At 56.8% G+C, this 24,958-nt stretch overlaps 1 protein-coding gene across 2 annotated transcripts in view; it reads left to right on the top strand.

The window, feature by feature from the left end:
- RBPMS2 (RNA binding protein, mRNA processing factor 2) overlaps nucleotides 1-24,958 on the top strand; it is a 45,180-nt gene that overhangs the window by 11,167 nt on the left and 9,055 nt on the right. For both annotated transcript variants that reach the window (XR_012895811.1, XM_075897472.1), the window contains exons 2-6: nucleotides 17,220-17,297; nucleotides 18,848-18,886; nucleotides 19,558-19,620; nucleotides 21,082-21,232; nucleotides 21,745-21,893. Coding sequence is in view for 1 of the 2 variants with exons in the window: in XM_075897472.1 (XP_075753587.1) it covers nucleotides 17,220-17,297; nucleotides 18,848-18,886; nucleotides 19,558-19,620; nucleotides 21,082-21,232; nucleotides 21,745-21,893 (480 nt within the window). In the remaining variant the exon portion in view is untranslated. The remainder of the gene's footprint in view (nucleotides 1-17,219; nucleotides 17,298-18,847; nucleotides 18,887-19,557; nucleotides 19,621-21,081; nucleotides 21,233-21,744; nucleotides 21,894-24,958) is intronic.

Below are 24,958 nucleotides of genomic sequence, written 5' to 3'. Positions count from 1 at the left end.
CTTGAAGGCAACTGGTGTGAGGCTCGCTAGGGCTCTAGCATGTGCCAGGGCTTGGCAACCGGCTGGGATGGGGTACTGCTGGCAGGTGAGGGGGGTACCTGTTAGGGGTGCTAAGCAAGCACATCTGCAGGGAGCCATCCCCCTGAGGAACTAGAGGGCAGCTGCTCACTGGCATGCATGTCCCTCAAACTGAACATCTAGGCCTAGTAAAGCCAGGCAGAGGGGCTGGTAAAGCCAGTGCTCCACAGCTGCAGAGCAGATATACACCTAGGCGAGGGGCAGCCCTGACAGCTCTGCTGGAGGCTGGTGGCTGTGGATCCAGGTGTTCTTGCTTCCCCAGGTCAGATGCAGCATAGGCTGGGCAAGCTTCCCTGCCCCAAACTCCTGTAGGGGTGAGCAGCTGCGTCCGGAGTCACCCCAGGCCTTGGGCTCTGTGCTACTGTAGCGCAAGGGCTCAGTCACTAGGACCTGGCCAGACCACCTCACCTGCCTCCAACACAAGCTGCCTAGCAGGGTGACTGCCTGTGAGCTATCGCCCCTGTGGTCTCAACACCCGCTTCCTGAATGGCCCGGTTGTGTGGTGTCGCCGGGGCGACCCGACTCCTCGGTGTGAGGAACCTTCCCCAGCCAGCTCCGTGTGAGCACCAGGCAGATGCGCCTCATGGATTCTGAACCTCACGTTCAAGGGGCACTGTCGCCTCGTACAACGAACACTAGACAGGCCTGGCTGCGTGGCCTGTGAGATGGCGGCTGTTCCTTATTCCCCAGCTGCATCCCGGCACTCGGCGCTACTGATGCCACTGGCTAGCCTGGGACCAGGCCAGGGCTTTCTGGAACTGATGGTTTCTGCTGAGCTCTGGGTGTCTGGGGTGGAGCATCTCTTGCCCATCATGCATGTGAGCGATCTGTTTAAATGGCAGATTTGTGTTCCCTGATCACATGGCAGGGCCAGCGAAAAGCTGCCGTTTCAGCAGGTGCTCCTGTGGCCGACGGGGCCACGACACCATCCAAAACGCCCCAGAGAGGGAAGCCGGGCAAGCAGAGCAGTAAACCGGCTTGCTGCTGAACTGGCAACTGCACCACAGGGGGACACCAGGCAGGGCCCGCGAGCCTAATCGCTGGGTGCACACGGTGCTGAGCCTGGTGCACCACGCTAATCTCTAGCTGTAGGTTTCCTGCTCCGTCAGGCAGAAACCCACGACTTCCCGCCTGGCTCGGGGCTGTATCCTGCCCTACCCGCTGTGGCTGGGCTAGAGGCCTGGCTTAGAGCAGCTCCCACCCAGATGTGCAGGAATGCTGGACTCTTTGCTCTCCTGTTGGATGAGGCAGGGAACATCCCAAGTGTGCACATGGCTCTGCCTTGTAGCCAGCACAGCTGTATCTGTATCGGCTTCCAGTACCTGCCACAAACCCGGACTATCATGGACGCCCAAGGCTTCCTCAGGCTGCCTTCCCTTTCCTTGAAGCGGTTGCACGTTGTGGGGCCCAGATATTGATGCTCTCCTGGGGGGGACTAGCACAGGCTTCCTCTCGCTCCATCCATCATTCTTATCCAGGACTGCGTGTCATTCCTGCTTGACAGTCCCAGTTGTAAAGGCTGAACATGCTAGGCTGGGCATGGTACATAGGGAGCCAGGCAGCAAGGAGGGTGGGAGGTGAATGGCTAGTCTCTTGGTGCTCTCAGAACAAGTCTTTGTCCCACCAATGTTCCCTCTTACCTACAATTTATTCCACACATGGGCTGAAAAAGTTATGTGCATGTGTGCACCATTAGTAGAGCATCCATCACATGCATTACTTCTGGGCAGCACCTGAATCTCTCCTGGGTGGCCCCCCAATTACTCAGCTTACAGGGAACCCTGCGTCTCACCACCATGTACGACACACAGGGCACCCAAGTCTTTCCCCGTTCTCGTCCTCTGCTACTGGCTGGGTCTCTGATCCAATAGAGGCTTGTGGCACCAGAGTGACGTCCCTGCGGGGCTTGCCATTGTAAGTGTCCGGCTGTTAGTGGGATCAGGTACCCCCTGCCCTAGTGACCCAAGGGGAAGGGTGGCCTCTGACCGCATGGAGGGTAAAGGGGATGGGCAACTCTTCTACATGCAAATGAGTGGAAAGATCTTTGGCTTGGTCTCAGCAACTGGATCAGTGTGGCCAAGCCACAAACCACAGGGCTTCAGAGGCAGCTCCATATGCTTGTCAGCGGCCTGCCTGGATCTGCTTTGGGTGGGGGGTGTTGAAGGGACAAGTAAACAGTCTCTTTGTAGCACGGCTGCGGGCACTCGGTGTTTCCTTAGCCCCTCCAGGGATGCGCCCACTTCTGGGGTGCAGCACCGCAGCTGGTCCTCCATGCACAGTAGGGCTGTAAACAACCCCCCCATCCTGAATAGTTTATGGTGCATTTTGAGGGCTCTGACTGGAGCTGGACTCTCCAAGGTGGGATGTGGGGGCACCCCCCACTGGGAGCCACTATTAGCTCTCCTGCTTGGTTGAGGGCTGGGCCTTGCAGTGTGGGGTTGCCTGGCGCCAGCCAGCACCATTCCGCTTCCGAAAGGGGGAGGCTGCCAGCCATCCGGCACTGGCTTTGAACTCCCCTGCCTGGAGCCTCCTAACTCAAAATGGTACCTGCTGCAGCCATGTGGCCCACAGCCCAAGTGATGGGGAGACGCCTGCTTCCATGTGAAGTCGCCTGGCTGCCGACCAGCCAAACCAAACCCTCTGTGTTGTGGGGGGTTCTCCCCCAGGCTTGAGGCCACCACTGGGCTAGCTGAGCCACAGCCTTGCACCCTGCGCTGGGGCTCAGGTCTACAGGGCTTCCGGCATTTGGACCCTATGTGGGATGCCCTCTTGCTAGAGCAGGGGACTGGGACTTCAGGCAGGACTCCTCTTCTGAGCCACACCAGAGCTCCTGTGATTCTGGCCTTGACTCTGAGCTCTAAGAAGGCAGAATTTGCTGGGACTTGACTAGTTAACTACGTCCCATTAGCACTTTGCCCTTTAAGGGCCAGACTGTAAAGGGGAGTGCAGCAGCCTGAGGTGGGCAGGGGACAGTCACTGGTGTGTGTGGGGCTCAGTTTCCAAGGATCATTGGCTCTGCTCCCCCTAATGTGGGGCTGATGTGCCTGTCGCTAACACGCACTGCTGGAATAGCTGGGCCGGAAAGATTAGGCTGCCAGCGAACGTCCTCCTTGTAATCTTCATGGCTAAGATTCCAAATGTTCCCTTCCTGCCGGCTTTGTTTTGCAAGCCCCGTGCTCCTTGCATCACTCAGTGCCTTATAAGTCCCGGGTTTTAGAGCCGGCCGCTGCCTCGACATTCCATCAGGCTCGCGTCAAGTGCCCCAGCTGCATCTCATCCAGCGCTGACACAACTGCAGCACAGCAGCCATGTGCAGTGGCCAGATCGGAGAACAGGCTGGCCTAGCCCCCCACAAGCCTTGCCCTGCTGCCTCATGAGCAGGGCACTCAGCACCTTGTGCCTAAAGGGTGGCATGGCCGACATTTAGAACCGTGCTCTGGGAGGCGGCGTTTCGCTGACAGCCCTCTGGGGCTAGCGGCCTGTGGCCAAGCCAAGAGCATCTGTCTGCTCTGACCTCTGTCTGGCCCAGCCCCCTTGTGACATCCTACTTTGCATATGGACATGCTTCCAACTCTGTCTTAAAGGGTTAGTCTGTAACTGTAAACAGTCCTGTTGCACCTCTGAGCATGAGCATTCATGGGTTAAACCCACTTCATCAGATGAGTTGGAGCAGAAATGACAGAATCCAGAGAGGGATGTATAACAGCAGAAGCTACCTGTTAATTGTAGGGCTGGTGTTAACGAGGTTAACATCAGGGTGGCGGTCTCTGTCTGTCTCTCTCTCAGCGTTGGATATGGAGATGCAAACATCAAGAGGGAAAATGGCCTTTGTAATGTGTTAACCAGTTCAGATCTTTATTCGAGCCTAAGTTGATAGTGTTGAATTTGTAAGAACTCTAGTTTGCTCTCTCTAACTGGGTGACAAAGTTCTCTTGTAGAAGGATGGCTACTCTTAAAATCCAGTATTGGAACGTCCAGGGAGGCTAAAATGTTCCTCTACAGGCTTGTTACCATTTGACTATCAGTTTGGGGAGTGAGTGGGTGTCATTGATCGCTGAAATTCAGAATCGCTTTAGCGATTCAAACGTCGACCTTGCAATCTGGCCTCTCTGAGGCTGTTCCTAGTTCAGGCAGTGCTTTCTCTGGGTACAGGGAAACACTTTCACCACCATCCACAAGGTGATAAACATCAATGCTTGCCTGGGCATCGCACCCTTCCAGCCTGAGGTAGGGCTTGTTGACAGGGCGGCTGCCTGTGGAGGTGCCCTGGTTTTAAGGCTTCCTAAAAAGACTGCTCCCAATCCAGGGGGAGAGTCTGCACAGCCTTGGTCCATGGGGCTCTGTCTGATCCCATGGGCTCCAAGAGCTTTTGAAGGGTGTGTGGATGGGTGTGTGGGGGGGTACAATAGGGTTCTCCAGTCTCAGCCTGCTGGTCTCTTAGCTGTCATGACAGGCAGCCACTCTGGCTGTTTGAGGAGAGGGCTGCCTGGGAGGGTGCCACAGATGGCTGTGGGGCAGGGGGGAGGGGGAATGACTGCCTTGTCTGTACCAGGCTTGCTCCCACAGGGTCAGGCTCTCTGTCCCCTGGACTTTCAGGATTACCTAGAAAATCCTCCACTGCTTCTGAAATGGCTCCAAGGCTTTGTGGCTGGGCTGCTGCAGAACATCTCCCCTGCGCAGGCAGACACAATGTTCCAGGTCAGGGACCATGTTCCCCAAAGCCGCCCTGCAGCCATGCCCTGCTCTGAACCAGCCAGGGGCTCAGGGGCTCGCCCTGCAGACTAAAGCAGGTGAGGGCCCATGCCGGCCTGGGCCAGCAGAATACTCTGAGCTGAGCCTGGATCGCTAAAGCCACACTGGCCCTGGGTAGGAACTGGCTCTGGGCAGAGGGAGGGGTAGAGACAAATGGCTTGCATGCCCAATGTTGGGTAGGAAACCACTTCCTGTGGTCCCATCTCTGGAACAGGGTGAAGTCCACCCCTCAGCCATGGGCAGGGTCTCCCTGGGGCTAAGCCTGATGAGGGCCCCCTGCCCGCGTCCATCACTGGACCTAGGACTAGAGCTAGTGGAAATGGGTGACCGTCACGTCTTGCGTCTGCATGTTGCGGGCACACGTGGTACCTCGCTGGCTGGACAAGCCAGCCATGGTGTTGTCTAGTCCCCGCCTGGCTGAGCGCTGGTGAGGTGATGAGTCTCGCTGCTTCCCCTCCAGGTGGATGGGGTGGGGAGAAGTTTGTGCGCTAGGGCTGGGCCGGAGCTGAGGCTGGTGAAGCGCCCCAGTGGTGTGGGGGCATGGGGCACAGCCTGGGTGCTCCAGGCAGGGAGGCAATCAGCTGGCTTGGCTGTTCCTCTGAGGGGGAAGTAGCCTGGTGCTGGCTGTGGCTGTAGGCCCCACAGGATGGGTCCCAGCCTTCAAAAGCTGGTGCCCAAACAAGGCTTCCCATCACAGGCCGGCAGGTGAGACCTAGGTCTCTGCCATGGTGCAGAAAAGGCTCTGTTCTTGCCACACAAGCAGCAAAACCATCTTAAATGGGGGCGTAGGGCTCTCTGGGAGCCATTGCTGGCAGCCCATCCCTCATACAGTGGGACTCCTATTCAGAGTAGGATACCAGCCACCTCCCCCTCTGTCCTGAGGCTGCCAGAGCTTTGTGCACCCTCCTCCTGTCTCTGGTCTTTCCGGGTCACCTCATTGCCTCAGGGCTGTCACCTGCTCTGGTCCCCCTGAGCTAAAGCTGCTTCTCCATTCTAACATGCTGGCAAAGGCTCGCTGGTCACCACAGCAGGGCCTGGCAACAAACAATCTGTCCGGTGTTGCTGCTCAGAGCACACCCTGAAATATTGGGCAGGGAAGGCAGTTCCACATGGCGACTGAGGCACAGGCCTAGCGCTGGTGTGACATGGCCGCTGCCTGTGCGCAGAATGGGCTGGTCTCGTTGGAGCACAGCAGCTGCTCCCCACCTCTCCGGTGGTGCTGTCGTCAGCTACATACAGGCTGTGACCGAGCCACCGGGTCCCTGGCTAATCGGAGCAGCTCTGAGCAGTGGTGACCAGCTCTCATGCAGATCTTTAGCGGGGCTGCAGGATTGGCCCGCACAGCGAGACCATGGCAGCTTTTGACACAGCCCAATGCTCTCCTGGGACTGGCCTCCTAGGCTAAGTCCAGACGGCAGGCTTCTTGCACAAGGAGCTCTTTTCAGAAGAGATCTTCCAAAAGAGCATCCACACTGCAAAAGTGTCAAGCCAGCTGCTTTTTCAAGAGTCCAGATTGCCTGGACGCGGTCTCACATGTAAGCAGTAATTGCTATGGACGGAGTGGCCACCAGAGCACCCATGCTTTTCCCTCTTCCAGAAAACCTCCCTCTTTCCCATCCATGCACACCTTTTTGTGAAAGAGCTCTTCTGCAAAAAGGCATTCTTCATTGAATGAGGATTACCAAAACCCCTCTGAAAAAATGCAATTGCAGTGTGGACATTCCTCAAGTTTTTTGGAAAGTCCATTTTTTTGACAACTCTGTAGTGTAGACACACCCCCAGGGTCCAGCCTGCTAAGCCCAGGTGCAGACTAAAGGAGGCAGAAGGAGCCTAGGTCTGGTCTCAGGCTGCTGCAGCAAAGAAGGAAGATTCCAATTCTACAGATGGGCAGGAGCAGTTTTTAGTCACTTGCTGGACTTGAGTGGTTGCAGGGGGTAACTTGTTGTGTTCTACTGAGTTAAATGGAACCTGAACAGGCCTCGGGGACCATCCCTTCCCTCAGCAAATGCCGATTTAGCCATTCCCCAGGGGAGTCTGACTGCTGGGAAGCCATAGTCTCAGCAGCATCTGGCGGGCTCCTGCCTTCACAGAACTTTATATTGGAAAAGGTATTTGGTCTCTAGGTATCTGCTAGTCAACCAGCTGCCCAGGTAATAGCTTGAGGTTCCGCGTACCATCTAACGAAATGGTGCAAGCGCTGCTTGCCCAGTGGCTAGTTCCTAGATGCCTGGCTCGGTGACCCAGGGCTTCCAGACAGTGACATGAGGCCACGAGGTGCAAGTGCAGAACTTCATGGGCTGCCTCCTTGGCGCTAATGATCTGTCTTCTGTGTAGGGGAGAAGCGAGGGGATTGTGTGGCATGGACTGCCAGGATGGGCCTGGTGCATAGATCCAGAGCCCTTCAAAAGGTGTGTAGACTGGTAACGTCCTGAAGGTGTCAGGCCCTCCTAGCTGCTACAGAAACTGGCTAGTCAACTTAGGCTTGCTCTGTTTGGTCTGCCCCGTCGAGGAATGGAGGCAAGAGCTTTCCTCAGACACCGGGGGAGGGCCCCCTCCACACCCCTCCTCTCCTGAGGAAGAGTTTGGGAAGTCCTCTTGTGCAACAAAGGCTTGACTGGCCTCTGTGGCAGGCAGTTCATGGCTAGAGTAGGACATCATGGCTTGACAAAGCCCTGGCTGGGTTGATTTAGTTGGATGTTCCTGCCTTGGGCAGGGGGTTGGACTTGCTGACCTTGAGGTAGCGAAAGCCTCCTGCTGCTAGGCTACAACCCATCCCACTAGTATCTTGCCCCCGTCTTGGGTTTGCTTTGTCCTGCCTCCCCCGCCCCCCAAGCTGGCCGGTCGCAGGCACTTGGATAGGGGTGTGCTCCAGTGGCTTCGAAAGCATCAGGTGTCGGGTGGTGCTACCTAAGCCAAGTGGGTCTGGGGCCCGAGGAGATGGAGACTCTGCTCACTGCCCATCCTGTTCTCATGCTGCCTGGACACAGCTGGAACCTCCAGGAGGTGACACATTTGTGTCACCTGCATGTTGGCCCTTTTTTCCAAGCTAAGCTGGCAAGGAAGTGCCAGAGTAGGGGCAAAATGGCTCCTTGGAACTGAAGCCGGGGGAGTGCCCATGTTCTCGCCTCCAGACCTCGCCACTCCCTGGGGAGCTGGCACTGCAGCAGCCTGGCTGAGATGCTTTAGTTGATCATGACACTTGGGTACCCTGGGCTTCATGTAGCTTGTTAGGACTGTGTCCTCGGCTCCCCGGGCTGGGAGGGAAGGGTCGAGTGGGCAGAAGGGCTTGTTGCAATGCTAGCTCTGACTGATGAGCAGAAAGGTGGAAAAGTGCACCTCCCTGCCAACATAGCAAAGGTGCAGTGCAGCCAGTCCAGCGACGAGTGGGACTGGATAAGAAAACCAGGGTTGTGCATGGGGGAGAGGAGGCCGTGAGGTCCTATCACGGCTCTGCTCCAACTGATCCTCCCTCACCAACTCTCCAAGGCCAGACACAAATGGTGCAGTGGCCGCTTGGTCCTGGATCTTTCAATGCCCAATATAAGGAGAGGGAGGTGGGACATCCCTGGCCCATAAACGAGATCTGGGAGGTGCCACTGCTACAGTCTCATGAGACCATCACCAAATCGGAACGGATGATTGGCAGTTGGCGCATGGGCACTGAGACGGGACTCTCCGAGCTGACACACGTGGTCACTACAGTCGCTTTCCCTTTGACTCTGGCCACAGGAAAAAATCTCTCATTCATCTGCAGGTGATTCAGGATAATTGGGGGAGGAGAAAGGGGAGGACAATCTAAACACCTTTCACCCAGGGAAGGATGCACTCAGCTTGAAGCCCCACGCTAATCCTATACCCACCTAGTGGCTAATATGCCCCTTGAGCAAGGCTTCCCTTCCCAGCGGGATTAGAGCCCAGGTGTCTACAGCAGACAAGCCATGGCCACTCCAGTCTCCTAGTGACCAGGGCGCCATCTTGAATTTTGGTTGGAGGGGGCACCTCTAACCATGGCTCCCCGGGAGCTACTTAGACACTTAAACTCTGGCAGATAATTTAGCAGCTAGCTGGCAGGAGCCCTGTATGCAATTCCTATATTAAACTATTGGACTCAGTCAGCTCTAATGACCTGTTATGACCGGTCGTAAGTGGTCACGCTGGGTCAGACCAAAAGTCTGTCCAGCCCAGTATCCCATCTCCTGAGTGGCCTGTGCCAGGTGCCCCAGAGGGAATGAACAGAAACAGGGAATCCATTCCCACCTTCTGACAGGCTTGGGACACCCGCCCTGCCCATCCTGGCTAGTCGCCACTAATGGGCCTTGCCTCCATGAACTGATCTAGTTTTTGCTGAACCCCGTTGGTCTTGGCCTTCAGCATCTTACGGAAAAGAGTTCCCGGAGGGATGTTAATGAGTGTAAACATGTAACCACAGAAATGTAGTGGTTGCATATTCCTGTGGGGGAGGGCGTGGGAGCTGGCTTTTAAGCTGGCTCTCCAGGAACACCAGCTCTTGGTCTTCCCCTGCCCCCTCTGTCCTGCTGCCTCTGTATCAGAGACAGCATGGCAGGTGGCTCTGCAGGAGCCCGCATGTGCAGGGAACCAGCATCCTGGCTTGGGGGGCTGGGGCCCCTGCATGGAATGGAGAGTTAAGTGATGAGTCGTTGTCAGTGTACTAGAGTACATGGTTAACCTGTGGAATTTGGGGATGACTGTGTTGTGTGAAGAAATACTTCCTGCCTATTAATGTCACTTGGTGACCCCTAGTTGTGTTATGGGAAGAAGTAAATTCTTCGTTCACTCTGTCATTTTATGGGCTGCTCTCATATTCTCAGCTGGAAAGTCCCTGTCATACTCTCTCCTCATAGGGCAGTTGTCCATACTGCTAGTCACTCTTATTGCCCCTCTTCTAATTATGGGTTGGTGTTGGGTGGGGGTGTGTGGTGGTTTTTGCAACGAACCAGGCAGATGTGGTCTCAATATTCAAGATGTGGGTGTAACATGGATTTGTATCCAGAAACACTCTTCGATCTTCTCTGTCCCTTAATGATTCCCAGCATCGCTGACTGTTCCACACTGATCTTTGGCGACCTAGTCTCAATGACTCAAATCTTGTAGCAGGCAAGCTAGACCCAAGCTAGACCCCATTTTACATATATAATCAGGGTTGTTTGCTGACTTTGCTTAAGAACCTTTGAGTCCTTGTCAACGGCTTTCTGGGAATCTAAATGCTCTATAGCCACTGGCTTGTCTCCCTTGTCAACAAGCCTCAATTCTTTGTTTTTGTAAAGGGAAAAAAAAATATTGACTATTCGTCAGAATTTTCTGGAGAAGATTCCATTCCCTACTATTGCTTCAATCAGAGTACCCAGTAGTTAGATTTCCTGGACCTTTAAATAAAATCCTCTCTGGACTGTCTCTAAATTTGTCCCCATCTGTCACGAAATGTGGCCCCCAGAACTGGACACAATAAATGTGTGCAGCTGATACTTCTAAGGGGAGTACTTGGTCGGTCTGTCCTTATTGAATTTCATCATCCGGGACTGGATGGCATTCATCCAAGGGTTCTAAAGACTTAAATGGGAAATTGAGCTATTATCTGTGGTTTGTAACCTATCCTTTAAATCTGCTTCCGTACCTAATGACTGGAAGGTAGCCAACGTGACACCAATATTTAAAAAGAGCTCTAGAGGCGATCCTGGTAATTACAGACCGGTAAGTCTAACTTCAGTACCGGGCAAATTAGTCGAAACAATAGTAAAGAATAAAATTGAAGCATGTAGAAGAACATAATTTGTTGGACAAAAGTCAACATGGTTTCTGTAAAGGGAAATCCTGTCTTACTAATCTGTTAGAGTTCTTTGAAGGGGTTAACAAACATGCGGACAAGGGGGATCCAGTAGCTATAGTATACTTGGATTTTCAGAAAGCCTTTGACAAGGTCCCTCACCAAAGGCTCTTGTGTAAATTACATGGCCATGGGATAAGAGGGAAGGTCCTTTCTTCTTTTGAGAACTGGTTAAAAGACAGGAAACAAAGGGTAGGAATAAATGGTAAATTTTCAGATTGGAGAGGGGTAACTAGTGGTGTACCCCAAGGGTCAGTCCTGGGACCAATCCTTTTCAACTTATTCATAAATGATCTGGAGAAAGGGGTAAGCAGTGAGGTGGTAAAGTTTGCAGATGATACCAAACTGTTTAGGATAGTCAAGACAGAAGCAGACTGTGAGGGACTCCAAGAAGATCTCACCAAACTGAGTGATTGGGCAACAAAATGGCAAATGAAATTTAATGTGGATAAGTGTAAAGTAATGCACATCGGGAAAAATAACCCCAACTATACGTACAGTATGATGGGGGGCTAATTTGGCTACAACAAATCAGGAAAGATCTTGGAGTTATCCTGGACAGTTCTCTGAAAACGTCCACGCAGAGTGCAGCGGCGGTCAAAAAGGCAAATAGGATGCTAAGAATTATTAGGAAAGGGATAGAAAATAAGACCCAGAACATCTTACTGCCCCTGTATAAAACTATGGTACGTCCACATCTTGAATACTGTGTACAGATGTGGTCTCCTCACCTCAAAGATATTTTGGCCTTGGAAAGGGTTCAGAAAAGGGCAACTAAAATGATTAGGGGTTTGGAACGGGTCCCATATGAGGAGAGATTAAAGCGACTGGGACTTTTCAGTTTAGAAAAGAGGAGACTGAGGGGGGATATGATAGAGGTATATAAAATCATGAGTGGTGTGGAGAGGGCCGATAAAGAAAAGTTATTTATTAGTTCCCTAAATAGAAGAACTAGAGGACACCAAATGAAATTAATGGGGAGCAGTTTAAAACTAATAAAAGACTACACACTGTGTGAAGAAGAACTTTCAACCTGTGGAACTCCTTGCCAGAGGAGGCTGTGAAGGCTAGGACTATAATAGAGTTTAAAGAGAAGCTGGATAAATTCATGGAGGTTAGGTCCGTAAAAGGCTATTAGCCAGGGGATAAAATGGTGTCCTTGGCCTCTGTCAGAGGCTGGAGAGGGATGGGAGGAGACAAATTGCTTGATCACTGTCTTCGGTCCACCCTCTCTGGGGCACCTGGTGCTGGCCACTGTCGGTAGACAGGATATTGGGCTAGATGGACCTTTGGTCTGACCCAGTACAGCTGTTCTTATGTTCTTATCCTGTTCACCTCAGGCCACTTCTTCAGTTTGTCCAAGCCAATCTGTTATAACCCTGTCCTCCAAAGCACTTGCAACTCCTCCTGGCTTGGTATCCTCTAAACTTTAAGCATGTGTCTCAGTGCCATCATCTACAGCGGTTTTGAAGATATGGAATAGAACCAGTCCGAAAATGGATCACAGTGGAATCCCACTCATTAGACCCTTCTAGCTTGATTAGAACCATTGAAAACTACTCTGGGAACAGTTATCCAGCTAGTTATGTGCTAGTTACGTGCCTATCTTGTAGCCCCATCTTATGGATTTCCCTAGTGTGTTCAATGTGTCATGAAACTAACAAATGCCTCACTAAAGCTTGGGTATACCACATCAGCTGCTTCCCCCTTGTAGGATAACAAGCCTTGTTGATCCAGTTGGTTTGATGTGATTTGTTCACAAATCCATGCTGTTACTTAACCCAGGAGTTCTGCTACAGGACAATGAGGTGCTGTTTCCACTCTGGGACAGAAGTGGGGTCTAGTGGGTTACTGCAGGGGCAGATACAACTGGGTTTCATGTAAGAACATCAGAACAGCCAAACTTGGTCAGACCAAAGATCCCTCTAGCCCAGTATCCTGTCTGCCAACTGTAGCCAGTGCCAGTTGCTTCACAGGAATGAACACAACAGGCAGTCGCTGAGTGATTCATCCTATCATCCATCCCCAGCTTCTGGCAAACAGAGGTGAGGGACCTGCAGAAGATGGTGTTGGATCTTTGCCCATGCTGGCCAGTAGCCATTGAGGGACTGACTTTGTCATGATTTACCGAATTCTTTTTTTAACCCTGTTTAGGCTAAAAACCTCCTCCTGGCAACGGTCCTGCAGGTTGACTGAAGAAAAATGTTCTTTAATGTGCTGCCTAGTCATATTAAGTGACTCCTGGTTCTTGTGGTGGCTGAAGGAGTAAAACACTTCCTCCTTCAACTCTTTCCAGTCATGATTTAAAGCTGTTGTATCTTCCCCTTAATCATATCTCTTCCAATTTGAGATGTTCCAGTCATTCCGTAATCTCTCCTTATATGGACTGTGTTCAGGACCTACTTTCTCTTGCCCATCTCTATACCTTTACTAATTGCAGTTGGGTGATCTATTGAATACTGTGGGAAGATTAGAAGGGTGCACCATGGATTTATAGAGGCAATATTTTCTCTTATTAGGAAAGCAATAAGTGCCAATGTTCTTAGTTTGTCACTAGACATGGAGCAAACACTTTCAGAACTATCCACAATGATTCTGTTGATGGGTTCCGCTAATTTAGGCCATCAGTTTATGTGGGATTATATTTTACTGCGTTCATTACTCTATCTAGTGGGGTCCTGCAGGGCTGCCCCTAGGTCCAGTACTGGCCAGCCTCCTCGTTAAGGATGTGCCTAACGAAGTGGCGGACAAGCTTCTGATCCTTGCAGCTGGAAGGGATTGTGAGAATGTAGTTTGTTTGTTTTTGTTAAACTTGTCCTCCTGGATTGTCAGCCCTTTTGAGTGGGTCTGAATTCAACAAAGTGAAAGCCAATAAAGGCCAGTAGAAAGGATTTTTGTTTCCTCTCACTTAAGGACAAATCAAATGCACAACTAAAAATGTAGGGCAGGAGCAGCTGGGGGCTGTTGCAGACCAGAGCTGAAAGGGAACTGGGGATTAGTGGATCACAGTGGGCTGGCATTTCTGACTATTTCCATTGGGCAGGAATGGCAAACTGCAACCAGTGGGAGCTACAGGGACTGAGCTTATAGATGGCTGACAGCAGTAAAATATCTCCCACAACCCACCAGTGTGGGGCCACTGGCCACCCACCACTGTTCCAGGGTGTATCGGCAGGAGGCAGTTGTCCTACCAGTGACTAGGACCCAGGGGGATACTGGTCAGTCTTGGACTCTCCAGCTTGTCCACACCCTCCCTAAAGGTTGTGCTGCCCAAGAGGGAGAGCAACAAACGAAGGTGGAGAAAACCTGTCTGCCGAGGAAAGGCTGGGTGGGTTGGGCACAGGTCTTCGGGGGTTGGGAAGATTGGGGCATGACTTGAATCACTCTTCTCAAGTCTTCCTTACATTAAGGACAGTTAATCAATTGTTCATGTCCTGGGAAGGGAGGACCAGAGGCAATGGGCTTAATCTTCAGCAAAGGGAGACTTGGTTAGACCTGTAAGAGTAGCTGTGCTCTGGAGCAGGCTTCCCAGGAAGTCCCACAGTCATTAGAAGCTTTTAAGGACAAATTGGATCAAGCCCTGTTGGATAGTCTAGGCTTCTTCCTGCCACCACATGGGGTGCTGGACTTGCTGACCTTCTCCAGGCCCCTTCTGCCCCTATGCTTGTGGTTCTGTGGGATCCTTCAAGGTCTTGGTGCTGCCGCCCACAGTACGGGATTGAATGCCTCCCGACCAGAAGGTCTGGTCCAGAAGCTTGGTCTGGTTGAGCACCTCTGACCAAGGCCACGAGCAAACCCAGATGCCCTTTGACAGCAGGTCTAGCTGCCTCTGGTGTGAAGTAGGGATGTTAAACATCGGTTAACTGAATAGTCAGTCTAATGAGTTCTTATTGGTTACTTGACTATGTGATAGTCCCCGGGGGTGGGGCTGGCAGCCAGTGCACAATAGCCCCGTTCCTGAGGAGCCCCTACCACTTCATGCTGCTGCCTCTGGATCAGAGGCAGCAGCTTGGGGTGCCAGGGAGCTGGCCCACAAGGGCCCCAGTTTAAAAAAACCAGCTCCCCTCACGGACCAGCTGCCCTGTCACCCTGTGCTGCCTCCTCTGAAAGAGGCAGCAGGATGGGGTGGTCTGAGCTCCTGGACCCGACATGAGCCAGGCTGCCTGCCCACCTGGCTCCTAATACACTTCAAATGCAGAGCCGCAGCTGGGGTAGGTCCCAGACCTGGTGTGAGCCAGGACTGAGTCAGACTCCTGGCTAGCCTGCTAAAAGTACTGGGGGGAGGGAAATGCATGTAGTCCATAGCATTATCCTATACGCTTTTGCTTATCAGTTAATTGACTGCACTATTGCATCCCTAGAATAAAGTTTGTGTCTGATCTGTGGCTGCAGAAAACCTCTCGGGCTACAAACTTCAGGCTGTAGCAGGTCTGTCCTGCCTTGATGGCTCTGTGGGTCAGCAGGCTGGACCGTCTTGCAGGCAGGCATGGGGCCAGTGAGGCATTCCATAGCCACTGTCGTGCTCAGGATTTGACATGGTGGCTGGACTGGCTTGCTATGGTCTAGGCTTCTGCCAACTTGCCGCATGCAGAAGTGCATTGCCTGCTGGTCCGCATGCCCCCTTCCTGGGGGACAGACCCACATGCCAGGCACAAAGCTGCCCCTTTGAGGCAGGAAGGGTGACTGCCTGGGGCCAGATGGTTGCAGCTGCGGGGGGGGGGGGGGGGGGTATTTTTGTGGGCCCCGATCTGTTCAGGGGTCACAACCAGTCAGTCACACTGTCTGGGGTGCTAAAAGCACCATGGGGCTCAGGCAGGATGCCTGCATGCCATGGCCTCAGCCCACTCCCAGAAGTGACCCGCAGCTGGCATGTCTCTGCAGCACCTGGCCTGGAGTGTGGCAGGGAGGTGGCTCTGCATTGCCTGCACCAGCACCATTCCTGCAGCGCTTGTGGGAAGAGACAGCTCACGGTGACCTGCTGCCCCCCTCCTCCCACCAGCTAGGGGTGCACAGACATGCCAGCGGCTGGCCGTTTCCAGGGGCAGCCTGAGGCCAGAGCCTGCACCTCACACACTACCAGGTCAGAGCCCCTCACCCGCTCCTACACCCGGCCTGGAGCCCCCCTTCCCCCACGCTCTCCCAGGAGGGGAGTGACCGCTCTGAGGTAAAGAGCGGGCTGTTTTGAATAGACTCTAGCCCACAAGAGTTTTAAGCCTGAAATGTAGCCACAGAACAGCTTTGTTCACTAAAAGGCAGGGTTAGTGCGGCAGTACTAGACCCGGACACAACTGTGACTTGTGCTACATTACTCGTGTACTGGGGCCCCACAAATCCAGTAGTCGGGGGCCCATGGGAGACTTAACCCAGCCCTGCTGGAGCCTGCCTGGTGTCCTCAGGCTGCTCCAAAGACTCGTGGACGTGGAGGGTGGAGCCAGTAACTCAGTCTGGGCAGGCTGCGGCAGCCATCGGGGCCAATGTTGTCACCACTGCATGGTCACAAGCATGGTCTCCATGGGCTGTCCTGCTGCCACTTGACTTGGCAGCCCCTGCCTCAGGAGGGTTTTTGAGGCACCCGTACCCCCTCACTTCTCTAGTTGTGCTGAAAGCCCTTTGCTGTGTGTGGGGGGGCGGCGAATTCCCTCAGGGAATGGCACTCCGGAGAGGTCTAAAAGCGACTGCCTAAGCTGCGGTGAGGCTGGCCGAGTGAGAGATGCTCTTTGGTGTGGCACTGAGCACTTCTGGAGAAGGCGTTGAGGCCCTGGATGGATGTCGTAGCAAGGACTGGACTCTTGCTGGGAGGCTGCCAGAAAGGGTCCCGGCAGGTCTGTAGCCCGCTGAGCACCTGCAAGTAGCTAGCACCCTGCGCTCTTTAGAAGCCGAAAGACTCTCCTGTCCAGTGTGGCTAGACACTTCCTGCATGGGGACAGAACAGGTCTCACTCCTGTGACCAGCAGGTTTCTCTGGGCTAGTGGAAGTCTGCAGCATCAATCCCATGGTGCCTGCTCTGGGCCCCCAGCAAGATGGCGTCCGAGGCGACGCAACTCACCTCGGAGCCCTCGAGCCAGGGTCTCGAGCCCTCGAGCCAGGGTCTCGAGCCCTCGAGCCAGGGTCTCGAGCCCTCGAGCCAGGGTCTCGAGCCCTGCTCTAGTGCCCAGGTCGTACTGAGGGGCTGGGCCTAGTGGAGCCAATGGAGTGCAGGCAGCTCTGGGGTGTGACAGCCATTCTACATGGCTCCGGGGTGCCAGCTACAGAAGATGCTGGCCCACTGCTTCCCTGGGCATTAGGCAGGAGGAGCTGCTGTGCCAAGGTGGGCCGGTGGCTTGAACGACCACTCCAGCTAGACGGGAAACTCCAGCCCCTTGCAGGAAGCTTGAATTCTAGGACTGGAGCAGCCAACTTCCGTGCCCGTACTGCGACAGACAGCACTCCCGACTTGCCAGGAGCCGGGGAAAGGCCGGGCGCACACAGTGGATTGAGGCCAGCTCCCTGACATGCGCGTGGTACCTAATGCACCTGCCGGTGCTCAGTGCACGCCCCTCTCTCCTAGGTCCGGACGCTCTTTGTCAGCGGTCTGCCTGTGGACATCAAGCCCCGAGAGCTCTACCTGCTCTTCCGGCCGTTCAAGGTGAGTCGGTGCAAAACCAGCCCTGTAGGGAACACATGGCCTGGCTGGCCAGCACTGGCCACCGTCTGCAGGGGGTTCCCTGGGGGAGGTGCGGTGGGTCCGAGCTTGCCGGGAATAATGAAGGGACCTGGGTTGCTTCTGTGTAGCCCAGGAAATGCTCTTGTGAGCGAGCGAGGCCTCTAACCCTGGGGGCGGCCGGTCCCATAGCAGAGTCTCCAGGCATGGAGCAGAGGCTCGGCTATGAGCTTGCCAGCCCCTTGGCTCTCTGGCCGCTCCTGCCTCCCCCACGGCTCGTGCTCCGGTACTAAAAGCCACTGCGGGTGCTGCCTGCTTCCCACGGGGCCGGGGAGCACAAGGGAGCAGGCTGTGGCTGTCCCTCTGGATCCTGCTCACGGTGCTGAGGGAAGCCCAGAGCACCCCCGGGGTGGAACAACCGGCCCTGGCGGGAGTCTGATTCCATGGGATGCTCAAAGTGGGGCCAGGGCCTTGCTGGGGGGTGGAGGGGAGAGGAGTTGAGTAGAGCTAACAGCTCCCAGGGCTCCTTCCCCTCTGCACCTGGAGGACAGGCCTGTTTCGGGGGCGGCTGTAGCCCCTCAGAAGGGCATGGACCCCCCCAACGCTGCAGGGCCCACCTGTCTCCAGCTAGGCCTGCGCCCCTCGGGCAGGCCAAGGCCTTCTGCTGCCAGGCACTACTGCAGGGATGTCTGGGTGCTGCCTGTTGTCAGTGACCCTGTGGGGCCCTGGAACCTTGCGTAGGGTCACTTGGCCTAACCCGGCCCAAAACGACTCCTCCCTCCTGGACAAACCAGGGCATGTGACTGGGCCAGGAAGCTAGACCATGGGCTGAAACTGCTCCTGGCCTTTGGGCTGCATGGTCCAGGCTGGCGCCTTTCAGCCCTGCGGATCTGCCGCTTGTGCCTCACTTCCATGGGGCCCACACCTCCCACCTGGCCCTTGAGGGCTCTGTATACGCGACTGGCTGGGCTGGGTGTGGGACCACCAGACACAATAGCTGGCAGGGACGGGGTGGCCCATAGCTGAGCCTGGATGCCCTGAAGTCCCCTCCTGTGTCAGCCCACGGTAGCTTCCCTGGGCTGCTGGGTGAGGCTGGGAAGCAGGTGGCACCAAAGGGCAAGGCCTGCTCGCCAGGGCAAGTCTCACCCTCCCCACCGCCTGGCCCTGGGCTCTGTGCGCTCCTGCCAGGCCACGGCAGTACCCAGACCAAGTCACATGTCCCATCCAGTGCCGCCTCTGTTCAGGCTCCTGGAGCCCCAAGTCCTGCTGGGGGCATTCCCAGGAAGTGGCTTCTGCTGCCCACTGCCTCTGTCCCGTGTGTGCAGAGGGGAGGGTGGGGGTGTAAGGGGGGGGGGCGCTGCTAAGGCCATCAGGGGTTGGGGGAGGAAGGGGCCTGTCCTCCCCACAGGGTGCAGCTGGATCAGCCACTGATCTCTGGGTCAGGAGCTGGTGGGGGTGGCAGGGTCCCTGGAGTCGGGCGCGCTGTCAAGGCCTGCCTGGGGTCAGTAACCGCCTGGCCTGTTTCTCTCCCTCAGGGCTATGAAGGCTCACTGATCAAACTAACCTCCAAGCAGGTAAGGCTCCTTGCTCCCCTCCCGTGCACTGTTTCGTGGCTCTGGTAGAACAGCTGGGGTTAGGGGTCTGGGCTGGGGGAGGCTCCCACGGACCCTGCGGGCTGAGCTACCTCCCTGCAGTAGCTGCACATGCCCCGGTGTGATTCCCAGCTCTCTCTGCACGGCTGGGTGGTGGCAGCGAGTCTCGCGGAGCCTGGCCCGGGGAGAGGCCCACTGGCCACGTCTGGCCTGTGCCACGTCCTGTCTGGCTGACAACCTGCTGGCTCTCGCAGGAAGCCTCCGCAGGGGCTAGGCATGCTGCCCCTCCCTCCCCAGGAGTAAGCAGTCGGCTGCCCCATGTCCAAGCAGCTCTTGGTACAGCGTGGACACCAGCTGGCGCTGCCATCGGGCACCACCCCAGGGCCAGGAAGTGCCGGTGTTTTCTTTCCGGCCCAGTGCCCCACTGGCGAAGTCCCAGGCAACTAACAGGGCAGCCCGAGGCCCAGGTCACGGTGGGAGGGTGCGTACAGCTCTTCTGCTACTCTGACATGTAGCTCGGCCCTGAGTTCCAGGCTAGATGTGACTAGTCCAGGCTAGAGCGGCTTCCCTAGCCGAGTGCCGTAGGTGTTGGCTCTGTGGCTGGCGGCGTGGGGAGGAGGCGCTCGCACCTAACCCACTGTTCTCTCCTCTAGCCAGTTGGTTTCGTTACCTTCGATAGCCGAGCCGGTGCGGAAGCAGCGAAGAATGCCTTGAACGTAAGTGCCCGTTGGGGACTCCAGCGGGGGCCTCGTGTGGCTGCCCATGAGGCTGGCCGGCTGGCCGCTCACCTAGTGCTGTGTCCAGCCAGTTGCCGAGCTGAAGGAACAGGGGGCTTGTCGGCAGCTCGTGGAGGGCCAGCGGGATACATCCCTGGAAGGGTCATGCCACCTGGCATTGGCCACACATGGGCTGCTGGATTGGATGGGCCTTTGGCCAGCCTGGGTGGCCATTGTGTCCTGGCCTCAGAAGCCTAGTCTGGCAATGACCAGCAGCTGCCCTGGGGCTCCAGCCTGTTCTGGAACTAGCTGCGCCCAAGGCAATGCGCTTCCTAGGCCCAGAGCACCTCCCCAGCTAGGGAACCCCTTGGGCGCTGCAGCGGGTGGCTGCAGAACTGGATTGGACTGGCGGGAGGGAGAGGATAACGCAGGTGGGTTCTGGCTCCCCGTGGTGGGATGGCCAGACACACAGAGGGGCGTGTCCAGAGCGGTGCCCATGCTCTCCAGCATGCAGGCCTGCCCCTGCCCCGTGGCCATTCCCTTTGAACAAGAGCTCTCCAGCCTGTGCGGTGCAGAAGCAGCTGCAGTCCGTGGCAGGCTGCTCTGACGCCCGTGTGCCCCGTTTCTGCTCAGCCCACATCTTGCCTCGTGCTGTTGGCTAGATGGGAGAGACCCCACGGAATCTGTCCTCCAAGAGCAGCAGTGACCAGCGCCCTCACGGGCGGACAGACGGGAGGCGTACAGAGCCCTGGGCACCAGTAGATACACCCATGTGGTGGCGCCACCACGGGGGGGGGGGGGCGGCGGGTGCTGCCTGAGCAGCCAGGAGACCGGTCAGCTCACCTGGCTTGCGGTGGGCTTGGGATCACTCTCCCTGTGGGGCTTCCAGTGAGGGCTGGCTCCACTTCCATCCCCGTGGCAGGAGGCACCAGCCAGGACCAATGGCCCGGCGGGCTCATGCAGGGGGCACTGCCCATGTGGAGAGACCCATACACACCCGGAACTTGAGCTAAGCAGCTGCTGCCTGTGGCTTGCATGGGCTCATGCTCCTGTTTTCTCCACGACACTTGCAGCCTGGTGTCCCCACCCAGGGCTCCCAGGAGAGCAGCCGTGCCCAGGGCCAGGGCTCTCCTGTCTCCAGCCCAGTCGGACATGCCCTGGGCACAGTTGCCCCACCCTCTGACACGTGGCACTGCTGAGCATGGCTGGGGCCTGCCCCCATGTGCACTCATGGCACCAGATCAGCCACAGCTTGCTTGGGAGGAGGGGGAAGAGCTTGCCAGTTCTATGGGAGACTTGACCTGCTATGGGCCGCTCCAGTGTCCTGAGCTGCCCTGTGTAACTGGGTGGGCTGTGGCCCCTGGCTGGGAAGATGTGACTAGTCCAGCACTCGTCTGAACCCACCGGGGGAGGGGGGGGGGGGACACGGATGCAGTGCAAGATGCTGTTCCCCTCCTGCAGGGCATCCGCTTCGACCCGGAGAACCCGCAGACCCTGCGCTTGGAGTTTGCCAAAGCCAACACCAAAATGGCAAAGAGCAAGCTGATGGCCACACCGAACCCCACCAACATCCACCCCGCCCTGGGCGCACACTTCATCGCACGGGACCCCTGTGAGTGCCCCGGGGGGCTGGGGGAGGAGGGACTCGGGTGTGGGGGTAGCTTCCCTCACGTTCATGAATAGCTGTGCTGAGGCCTGCCCTCGGGTGTGCTGCTGTCCCTGCTGCAGCCTGGCTGTGGAAGGGCGCTGATATGGGGGAGTCCAGTGTCACCTGTGGGTGCTGCAGGGCCTGCCGGTGGGCTCTGCGGGAGCAGCCAGCTCCATGGAGCACAAGGGTCGCCAGGGACACAGCACTGCGTGCAGGCTGCTGGAGGAGCTGCCATGTTGGCGGCTGCATTCCTGTCAGCCCCTCCTGCGCTGCCCTGGTGGGAGGGCTCACTGCTGGAAAGGGCCGGCATCCCTGTGCCAAGCCCCTGGGGCTGGCCAGCGGCTGAGCTGCGCCGGGTGTGAGGCGCTGTGCAGGGCGCGGAGGCGGGGCGCTACCAGGGAGCTCCCATTCGCTTGGCGCTCTGCTTGGGCCTGCAGACCCCGGCACGTGTCTCAAACACTGTTTCTCTCACCTAGATGACCTGACTGGAGCAGCTCTTATCCCAGCGTCTCCAGAGGCCTGGGCCCCCTACCCACTGTACACCACAGAGCTAACCCCCGCCATCCCCCATGCTGCGTTCACATATCCAGCCGCTGCTGCCGCCGCTGCTGCCCTTCACGCTCAGGTGAGTCGCGCCCGGAGAAGCCTCCCGCGCCTGCTGGAGAACCATTAACTCGGAGCCTTGTTTGCTTCCCCCCCGCCCATTGGCTTGGCCGTGGGTTTCGGCACCTGGCCCACCTGCTGAGCCATGGCGTGCACTCCTGTGCTGGGCCCTGCATTCAGGGCAGGCTGGCTGCCGACAGCAGGGGAGCCTGCCCTTGGGACGTGGCTGGCGGCGACCCACCCAGGTGGCTTCCTGCCCTGCAGGCCTGGGGAGGAAAGGTCTGGCAGACGGGTGAGCTGAAGGGTGGGTCACGGCTTGAGCCCAGTCCACTCTGCACGTGGGGCAGAGACTCTGCCGTTGACCCGTGAAAAGGAAAGTGTGCGGCTAGCTGGCTGTGTACCCCTCTCCCTGGGCGTGGAGGACCAATCCGGCTTTGTTCTGAACGGTGCTCTTGGATCTCCTCGGAGCTAAAGCGGTCAGCCCCTGTGCATAGGCCGAGTCCCCTCAGACCGCCAAGAATGAACTCTGCCTCGCTGTGCTGTAGCCAGGGGCGGCCCAAGAACTCGGGTGCCAAATCGGAGAGCTCCACCCATCCAAGCCCTTCTGTAGCTTGCCTGCATGCGGTGATCCTGTTTCCAGCAGTGAGGTAGTCTGGATGTGTCAGGGCACTTTGCTGATGTGACTCGTTGGTTACTGGTCTGGCCATGTGTGGCTTGGAGCACTGCTTGAGGCACCTTGAATGGCCTGGCTGCAAGGGTAACCCTGAGGGGAAACTGAGGCAGGAGCTTTGGAGTCTTGTCCCTGGCCCAGGCTCTGACTGGGACCAGATTGACACGTTTGCTGCCAAAGCTCACCCAGCTGGTGCATGCTGGGTACTTAGGCCTGCCCGTGAATCTGCCTTTCTGACATTAGCGTGAGAGTTGGCTACAACCGGCTTTTAAACACTGTTGCGTTCTTGTTGGGCATCTTAAGGTTGGTGTCTGACACCCTCCCCTGTTAAAGCCATGGAATTCCAAGGTTACTTGGAGTAAAATGGGGCTTGGGGGGAGGGCGTGCACCTCCGGGAGGCCCCCAAATGTGGCTGCTGTCACGGTTACTAATCTCCACCTAGAGAGTTGCCCTTAAACCCAATTCCAAACATGGTGAAGTTCTGGATACTTCTGCCTGCCAAGATGCCCTGTGGGGGAGGGCACGTCAGAGCTTGCGGTAGCTTAAACAAGCTTTTGACGCTGATCCGGAACCCCAACGTTGCCAGGTACTTGGCATCCTCACGGGGTGGCAGAGGGAAGGTTCAGTGGTTAGAGCTCTACTGCAGCCATGGGAGATCAGGGTCCATTCCTGTCCTGTGCACAGCCTTGTGGGAGCCGGGCAGGGCTGTGTGCAGCAGGACAGGAGCTACTGGGGATACTTCCCCGCCCCCAAACTGCCAGCCGTGTATTGCTGCTCAGTGTCTGGATCCAGCCAGGGCGCAGGAAGCTAGTCCTTGTTGCCGTGTGGTTCTGCCCCCTGCGTGGGAGGCGCTGGCACATGCAGGCTTGCCCGTAGCCTGCCCGTCAAAGGCTGAGCTCTGGCAAGACCGTCTCGGCCCAGCTGGGCCTCCCCCTTACTAAAGGGCCAAAGCCTGGCTCATTAGGGCCACTAGGCCACCCAGTGGCTGCCGTTGGCCTGGGGGGGGGGGGGGGGGGGCTGGGCTGACCTGGTGGTCTGTTCTGGCATGACCTGACAGCGGGGTGGGAGCGAGTCTGAAGTGCATGCCCACCCTTCATGGGATCTGGCCCTCTGTCTAGAATGGCTGAGTTCTGGCTCCGGTGGCTCCTCGAGCCAGGGTGGGGCGCTAGGGCCCTGGGAGATGCCTAGAGGAAGGGTGGAAGGGAGCAGTTGCAACTGCTTCATACATGTCTTGATGGGCAAGACCAGCTGGAAGCCTGATCTATGCAGGCCCACGGAGGAGGCACAAGGGAGTCGGGGCCTAGTGATTCAAGGAGTCTGGGGCTCCTGGCTGCTGCTCCGGGCCCTTTAAATTGGTGCCAGAGCACAGGGTGCTCCATCTGGCTCTGAAGGCTGGGGGGGTGCCCCCTTCTGGGAGCATGGAGACCCATGGGGGCTGTTGGCTCCCTAGGACATGAGCTGGGGGGGAGCAGTGTCTATGCATCTCGCTGTAGGAGATCCACTCTGCCCCCTTTCGCTCAGGCACTCCGTTTCCGGTTGTTCCACTTCCAACAGGGCTGGTCTCTCGGCTTCCTCAGGTGCCCTGTGGGGCCAGTGGGTCGCACTAATGCCCGTGGGAGGCGTTCTGCAGCTAAGGCCCCAGCCACCAGGCAGGACAGCCTGCTCGGCCCCACGGCAGTCCCAGGGCTACTCTTCCAGACTGTCCCCGTGCAAGCGGCGTTCCCTGGGCCTTTCCACGCGGGAAGGGAAGGAGCGTGGCAGGGGCTGTCTAACCCGACCCTCCTCGCGCTTGCTTGGCACCCTATCCTGAGGTGGGGGCTGTCCCCGTGCTGGCCTGTCCTCCCAGCCGCTCCCACAGTGCACGTGTGACCCATAAAACATTAGAGTTAAACATGACTTAGCTGCTGGCAGCTCCGAGCCGCCAGCTCCCTCGGCCGCTGAGGCCTGGGTGGGGCTGCAGGGTGGGGTGACAGATGGGAGTGACTGTAGCGCCTGAACTGCGGCTGAAACCGCTGCCAAGTAAGTGGCCTTCAAACCCGGTTCTCCACGCACAGCAAAGCAGGCCATGGGCCGAGGCCTCCGTCCCTGCTGGCCGGTGGAGACGCTGCCGAGGTAGTGACTGAGCACGCGGCTCCAGCAGGCTCCCTGCCAGGCAATCGGGCACAGGGAGTGCTGGCCTGCCTTGATGGTCCCCTGCTGCCCCTTACCCCCTCCCTCATCCCCACCCCGGCCTGCTGGAGAAACTCCTGAAACCTTGGCTCCTGGCCTGGGAACACCCTACCAAAGGGTTAAACAACCCCAAGTAACATCAGACCTGGGGCTGGGGCCTGTCTGGGTGGGTGGCAGATGCCCATCCGTACGGGCCCTGCCCCTTGTGGTGTGGCAGCTGGACAGGTGGGTACTGGCTGCTTTCGTGG

Source organism: Pelodiscus sinensis, chromosome 14, assembly GCF_049634645.1.
Source record: "Pelodiscus sinensis isolate JC-2024 chromosome 14, ASM4963464v1, whole genome shotgun sequence".
Classification (NCBI taxonomy): domain Eukaryota; kingdom Metazoa; phylum Chordata; order Testudines; family Trionychidae; genus Pelodiscus; species Pelodiscus sinensis.
This window is presented reverse-complemented; position numbering and strand designations above follow the sequence as displayed.